Genomic DNA, 8,203 nt, shown 5'->3' on the forward strand with positions numbered 1-8,203 from the left:
ACAAAAGAGCGTTTGAGAGCGGTACCCAGCAGAAGGCAAGCTGCGTGTCTTCAAGACCTTAACTTCCTTTTTCTCTAGGAAGCGAAACCCCGGGCGCATCCCGTCTTGGGGTCTCGCCTTATGCCTTTTTTTAACAATCCCCTTTGCCGGATCATGGGGTACAGTTGGGAGGCCACGTTCCAACCCGGGGGGTTAAACCGTGAGACTGGCATGGGACCGTTACTTGCATAATCCGGGGTCGCCAAAATCAGGCTATATGGCCACCTAGCTCGCCTCCCTATGGCGACCCCCCACCAGGTTGTTCTCTGCGAGACAACCCTGGTGGAGGAGACCCGTGGGGCCTAGGAGATCTGGCTGGGGGCCCCGACGGACCCGTCGTGAGGAACAAGATGGGCCGTGTGCTGCCCGGAGACCGCCTCGAGGGATCCTCGTGGGTGGGGGCGAAGGGGGGATGCGGCCAAGCGCCCCCGTCGCGTTAGCCCCTTGAGATGTGATGAATTAATATATATATATATATATTTACTTTATATATTAAAAATTTTATAAAATATTATATATTATATTATATATATATATTAAAATATATAAATATTATATATATATATATATATATATATATAAATTATATATATATATATAAAAATATATATATATATATATATTTATATTTAATTACTAATTAATATATCTATTAAACTATATATCTATATTATTTTTTTATATTACTATATATTATATTTAATTTTTTTATTATTATTATATATATATTATAATATATTCTATATATATTAATTTATTATATAATTTTTATAATTTTATTTATTCTTCTATATATATTTATATATATAATCATGTGATTTTTGTTGTTTTTTCAAAAGGTAAATCAGGTCAGGAGAGGAGGTGGTTTGAGGATGAGCCAAAGCTTAAGAAGAAAATAAGCACAAAAGCTAAAAGTAAGTATGACACCCAATAAAATGTGGGTTCGTGATAATCTGAATTTGTTCTAATATGGGTTACAGTTGGTTAACCTTTATTATTTGAATATATATTAATTAGCCTCCTTTTTATTCCAATAGCTGTGGTTGAATTGGAGAACTTGAAGGAAGATTACCAGGAGAAACTTGCCATTTTAAAACGTAAGTAAGGTTTTTCAAAACATTTGATTTCATGTGATTATAATTTGTCTCCTAAATGTCATCAATGCCATGGTTACTTTTGTTGCTGATAATGGGACACATGTTCTCAACACTTAAATTTTGTACTGTGTAAGATCTGTATAAACCAGGGAATTTTGTAAGAGATAATACCCTAGAGATATTGGCATGAGAGTATGATGCAGAAAGATCTGAATCCGATTTTAGTTATTTTCATTGGATATTCATGAATTACTAACTTCACTTGTGTCTAGCACAAATGCATACGTAAACACACCAGCTCACTCACACATTCTCTATGACTTCCCCTAGCTCACACATGTGCCACTGCCCCAAACCCTACCCCACATACCCATCCCTACACACACATGCACATGCACAATCCTACACCCACGCACAAGCCTACACCCACGCGCACCTACTTACCCGTACACTCATGCGCACCCATCCACAAACGCACACCCACATACTTACAAACTTTCTATAAATTTCTCACCCTTTTGTCTCTGTCTCTCTCCAGAAAAGAGAAAGAAAGGTGTGTTAGATTATATAGAAGAAAGGCAAGAAAAGAAGCTACAGAAGAAAATTACTGTTATTGAAAGAAGAAAAGAGAAAATGGCCAAGAAGAAAAAATCATTCCGCACTGACCTCGGCCAACTAGAAGAGATGAAGAAGAAGGCCAAAGAAGAACGCAAAGGTATGGGCTAACCATTCTTTTTTTTCTGCTTTTCTTATTCCTTCACTTTTTTTTTGTATTCCTTCTTCTTTTACTTCTTCTTCTCCTCCTCCTCCTCCTCCTCCTCCTCCTCCTCCTCCTCCTTCCTCTTCCCTCCTCCTCCTCGTCATCCCTCCTCCTCCTCCTCCTTCTCCTTCTCATCCTCCTCCTCTTCCTTCTATTCTTCTTCCTCTTCCTCCTCCTCCTTTTCTTTTTCTTCCTCCTCCAGCTTTTCTTACTCCTCCTCCTCCTCCTCCTCCTCCTCTTCTTTTTCTTCCTCCTCCACATTTTCTTACTATTCCTCCTCCTTCTTCTTCTTCTTCTTCTTCTTCTTCTTCTTCTTCTTCTTCTTCTTCTTCTTCTTCTTCTTCTTCTTCTCTTCCTCCTCCTCCTCCTCCTCCTCCTCCTCCTCCTCCTCCTCCTCCTCCTCCTCCTCCTCCTCCTCCTCCTCCTCCTCCTCCTCCACTTCCACCTCCCTCTTCCTCCACCTCCCCCCCCCCCTCTCCCCTTCTTTGTACTCATCTTCCCCCTCTCCCATTCTGGTATATTTTTCCCTTTTCCCTTGTACAGATAAACCGGTGTATTTTTAATAAGTATAGTATACCTCAAACGTATTTAGCCCTAACAAATAAGTAAATTGTACAGTATATTTCTCTGATGTTACCTTTAATGTCATCATCTTTCTCTCCCAAAAGCTGAACTGAAAGCAAGAAAAGCTTACTACAATATCCATGGGAAGCTTGTCTACAGTAAATTTGACTTCTCGGAGCATACCCCCATACTGCAGGGTGTGGAGACAAAGTTAAGGCCAGAAGATCTGAAAGTGATGCTTGCCAAGACTTTGAAGGAGAAGGAAAAGGTTTGGACTAATTTTTTTGTATGTATGTATTTATTAGTTATTATTATTATGATTATTAGTATTATTATTTATCATCATTATTATTATCATAATTATTACTATTGTTATTACTGTTTTTGTTTTTGTTGTTGTTGTTGTTATTTATCATCATCATCAATCATCATCATTGTTAAATTACTTATTTACTTATTTATTTATGTTTTAACAGAAAGTAACCTATGTTACTTAAAAGTGTATATTCTAAAGAGAGGCACAAGCCTGAATCTTACATTTATTATCCAAGGATTTACTTGAGATTTAATCCTTGGATCTGGATGCTTCACTTTCATCACATGGCCCAAAATACAGGCATTACCCTTAATTGGTTGGCTGCAATGGTGGGTGCATGGCTGTTAGGCCAGCTGCACGCAAAGCACTCGTGTTTGGTGATGACTCCATGCCTCCCCTTTGCAATATTCTTTTTTCTTTTTCTGCATAAGTTTTTAGTTTTTTTGCCATATTCCAGTGTCTATTTGTCATTTGATTTGCTTTATCCAGATGGTAATAGACTTTTCCTTGTACAGACACACCTCTCTAGACAATCCATAACTCAGTGCAAGAATAGAAACAATAAGTAACTTTTTTTCGTTATATTAAATTTTCTGTACTACATCCTGCACTGCCAGTCACAGTGTAGGATCCTGAGCATGAAAATAGCGTCCTCCTGGAGGTGGCATTCTTCCAGTCATGGCTCATATATAATACATTCCACACTCGTTTATAAATGGAAATAAACAAAAGCCCTTACAAATTACTAATTGAGTCTAATCACCCTCCAAGAGCTTTGTACATAACAGTAAGTTTTTGTCACCCTTGCCCATTGCCAGATTATCTCATGATGGCATGTTCACATCACTCTCCCCTCAAGCCAAATTTTTTCATGATTTGCTGGATCGTAGGGGTTAATATATAGGTAACAAGATTTCTGAATAAGTGCAACTGTTGTAATATTTTTTTCTATTTCCCATTTTCTTCTGTTTCCGACAGAGGAAAGATTTGGAGCAGAAAGGTGCTGGTGACGTGGCAGCAAAAAGAATGGAGGAAGCAGCTTGGAGTTCGGCAATGCAGAAAGCTGAAGGGAAAAAGGTAAGTGTTTTATGGACTGCAGAGAGGCAAGTCCTCAGCTTCTTAGGGTTCTTATATTGAGTTATTTTGTGAAATTTGGTCAGTTATTGTTTTCTGAATGTATAAAGAAGTAAGTTCTGCAGCATAATGATTGATATTGTATTTTAAAGTGAACTGTTTTTCATTTCAAATTGTGGCATTGTTTGAAACAGGTTCGAGATGATGTAGATTTACTAAGGAAATCAATCAAGCTAAAAGAAAAGCGAAAGAAGACGAGTTCAAAGAAGTGGGAACATCGCAAGGAGATGGTACAGAAGAGACAAGAGGAGAAACAAGCAAGAAGAAAGAGAAATATAAAAGCTCAGAAGGAGAGAAGACTGACTAAGAAGATGGAAAAAATGAAATCTAAAGGTCACATAGTACCAGGCTTTTAATAGAGAGAGATGGGAAAAAAAAAAAAATAAGGGAATGTGGCTAAGTTTATTTGCCTTGCATGTTTCGTTCACCTTCACCAAGATTGGTGTATGTATATGGAGTGAGGGAGAGAGAGAGAGTGACTGAGAGTGAGTGAAGTTTGTGAATGAAACATTTTGCAGGACTTCTTTCATGGCTTGTGACTTCATAAGTTCCCCATACAATTTTCTTTTTATTTCAAAAGGACATATGCCTACTTATATAAACTAATCATCTGGATTTTTTTGTTTTACATAAATGTTCTTAACCATTTTTTGTTATATGAAGTTGCTTTTATTTTAGAATAAAAGATTGGTATGTTTCTACAGGTGATTTTGGATTGTGGTTAAATATGCAAAAGACGTTTCGTATTCCCTAGACCTTTCCTGACGATAATGCAGATAATGTTGATATTACTTATTGAATTACATGTATTTAGAAATAAGTAAAAGGTTGTTTCTATGTTATTGTTATTAATTTTAGTTATATTATTATTATTATTATTATTATTATTATTATTATTATTATTATTATTATTATTATTATTATTATTATTTTATTACTACTACTATTAATTTGAATTTTTTTTTTTCTTCTGAAATATACACAAGCTTAAGTTGGGCTACATACATAATCAGTAGTGTCAAGAATGTTGGATGAAAGAATACAATATTTAGTGTGGTGGAACATTGCACCATTATACATTACAACTTTTTGGTTGCCAACAAGAGTGCAATGATCTTGGTGAATGTAGTGGCATAACTGCTGGGTATATATATATATATACACACTATATTGGCCTTTCACTAACCTCTCATTTCATATTTTCAATTTGATTTGTGAAGTGAACTGTTTATGGAATACAGTAATAATGTAAATGTGAAGCAGTCTTCAAATCCAGTAAAAAATATATATATTTTTTTGAAGTGTCACTGGGGGAGCTTTGAGTACTCCCTCAGTTCCCAAGATGAGCACATTTATGTACAGTCTCCCAAAAAAACTGTGGGCATACTTGTGCTTATTTTTTAAATATGCCGTCATTTCATGATTTGTAGTACGTGAAGTAGGGTATGTGACTGCACATGCATGCATTTATTTGCAATTTCAAGGAATTGTTCATTTTTGGAAGTGTCACTTTGAATACCCAGCAATATAAATGGTATGGGTTGCCTGAAATGGATATCAGCACAGGGTTACATCCTACATGTGACACAACAGTATTTTACTATTTATTGTGATGCAGTTTCATCATCATTGGCACCCCCCCAAATCCCTTGCCCGTTGTTGTCGTGGGGGGGCTTAGGAGGCGGAGACTGGGACCCAATGATGGGGAACTCCCCAACCTTGGGACTCAGCCCTCGACTCAACTAATTTTTGCATGTCTTTATTTTCCTTCCCACCTTTCTTTTCTGCCCTTCACCAAACCCTTCTGCTACCCACCTCCTAAGGTGTGAGAGCCGTGCTGAAAGGAGGGAAAGGCGGGACTTTGTGCCAGTCCTGAACGGCCTGAGGGAGCCATAGGCACGGTATTCCCCTGATTTAGTTATCTAGCCCTTACCCCTCAAGGGGACCCTGAGGGGTGGACTGTTTTTATCCCCAACATAATCCAGGCTTACCATGGCCAGTAATGAAAACTTATCCCCACTATTAGGGGCAATGAGGCTTGCCCCTTTATCAAATAGCCCCAACGATGTAAACCCACCAGATTCCCTGACCCCAGGCTCTCCTCTGACCACGGCTCCGAACACTGCAATAACTACCCCCTCATCAATACCTACTAGTACAGTAGCCAACAATCAACCCTTAAGGAACATTTCCACTCTCCCAACAAGCTCAACTTCAACACCTCTATCCCCACAACCTCCAACATCAACCACCCCATCCTCCCTTATTAATACCTTACAGCCTGATTGACCACCTCTCCATAACACTCCCCTCCCTCAACACTACTCCATCTTCGTCACGCCCCCGCCTTCTAATACCCCTATCTCCAACAATTTTGAATACCCTTTCAGTGCAGCCAAATGGGACCGATTTTCGTGATCCCTCCACAGCTCCCTACTCTGAAAACCACCTTCTCTTCCAACAATGTCTCCAAAAACAAGTGGGTTTAAAGTCTCTTTCCGTAGCCGACCCGACCGCTCCCGTCTTGCCCACGTAACATGGAAACCAAGCTATAGCATTAACAAAAACAAAACTGACCTATATGGTAACCCATCCTTGCAGAACCCCATCCAACCTTAATACTTGCCCCGGGAAAAACAGTTTCAATCTCCCCAGCAAATTGCCCAATCTATGACAAAGTTTGGTCAGATTGTGGAGAAGATCTACTTGCCTGTCTCACAGACTATGATGCAACATCAGTACAATGCTACTCCATTCCCCCAGAGGTCATCGAAAGAAAACCCACTAACATAGCCAAAAATTAAACCTTCCGTAGACATGACCTTCCCTTTTTAACGTCTACATAGGAGGAGAATCCCTCCCTGTTCGTCCATACCAACCTCCTCCACGTCAGTGCCAAAACTGTTGGCGTCAAGGGGCACCCAGCCAAACATTGCCGTTCCCCAGCCAGATGCCCACTATGTGCCCAACCTGGCCATACCCGATCTAACTGCCCTGCACAATCACGCACATGTGCCAACTGTGGCGGCTCCCATAATGTATTTTATAGGGGCTGTCCCACCTACAAATTTGAGGGCTTTAGGTAGCAACTCTCAGATTCAAACTTGGACTCACAAATACGTGAAGCCCGACAAGAAGCACGTCGACGTGGTTTCTTCTTACTCCTTACTCCAGTAATACTACTCATTCTACCAATTCTCCTAAACCACCCCCCTACATCTAAACCCCCCCTTCTACCTCCTACCTTCCCCAGTCAAAAAAACTTTGCCCTCCTAAATCCAGACACTCCAATCTCTACTACAGAATTTCAATCACCACTACAACCCCCAACACCCTTTCCCCCCTCCTCCTCGCACAACCCCTAACAGACAGAAACAAACGTTCCACCCCCCCTTCCCCTACCACACAATCACCTCCACTTTCCTTTGCTCCTATGCTTGAGACACCAATCCTCTCTTCCCCCCTCACAAGAAATCTTTATCCCCCAAAACTCCCCCAACCCAAAATCAGAAGAAGAAACCATTGAAAATATTCAAGATTACCTAATGAAAACGGGCACTCAACCTCCAAATTCAACTCCTGCTCCTTCCACACACCAAGTAACTGTGATATCCATCCTCCTCCTAACGATATCCCCCTACAAAACCCAAACCTCCTACCCCCTCCCAACACAGCCCATCCCCCCCGACCCCAACCCCGCCCCCATAAAACCCTCCCACCATCCCCTCTACCCCCTTTCCCCTCCCTCCTCGATACACACGTGAATCCCTTATGTCACAAGATCCCCTTCCTCAGACCCCCATCTCCTAATACCCCTCCTAGTAGAACACCAATTTCCACACCTCTCCCATCTCAGACCTCTCAATCCTTTTCCCACCTCTAGCTGCTTCCCCCTCAAAATCTCCAACACGTACTACAATCTATATCAGTAAAGTATAACTATCCTCATTTGGGAAAATTCGCGGTTTCCGCTCCCAAGACCGACCTTTGTCATATCCTTTCCTCTTATAATCCATTATTGTATGCCTTGAAGACCTTTCTTACACATCCCCCAATACCAATCCCCAATTATCATTTTGCTCTTCCCCACATTTCCCCTTTTTACCTCTGCTTTCCCCCACCTATCCTCCCTTCACCCACCTCCCAACCTATCAGACATCCTTACAGAATCCCACACTTTCTGCTTCAACAAAACCCATTCTCTTTCTCAAAACGCATACATACCCCCCATCTAATTAACTCCTTACCACAACCCGACTCTAACCCTTGCACTCACCAATTCCTTTGCCCAGC

The 8,203-nt window shown here is 40.4% G+C and overlaps 1 protein-coding gene across 1 annotated transcript; it reads left to right on the plus strand.

The window, feature by feature from the left end:
* Positions 1–878: 878 nt before the first annotated feature.
* On the plus strand, positions 879–5,078 carry LOC119582763 (surfeit locus protein 6 homolog; the record flags this gene model as incomplete). Its single annotated transcript, XM_037931192.1, is given in 6 exon segments — positions 879–953; positions 1,077–1,136; positions 1,675–1,851; positions 2,565–2,728; positions 3,755–3,853; positions 4,045–5,078. Coding segments are annotated over 6 exon segments (797 nt in total), but the record flags the coding sequence as incomplete, so codon positions are not given.
* Positions 5,079–8,203: the final 3,125 nt, after the last annotated feature.

This window comes from Penaeus monodon, chromosome 16 (assembly GCF_015228065.2).
Source record: "Penaeus monodon isolate SGIC_2016 chromosome 16, NSTDA_Pmon_1, whole genome shotgun sequence".
NCBI classification, from domain to species: domain Eukaryota; kingdom Metazoa; phylum Arthropoda; class Malacostraca; order Decapoda; family Penaeidae; genus Penaeus; species Penaeus monodon.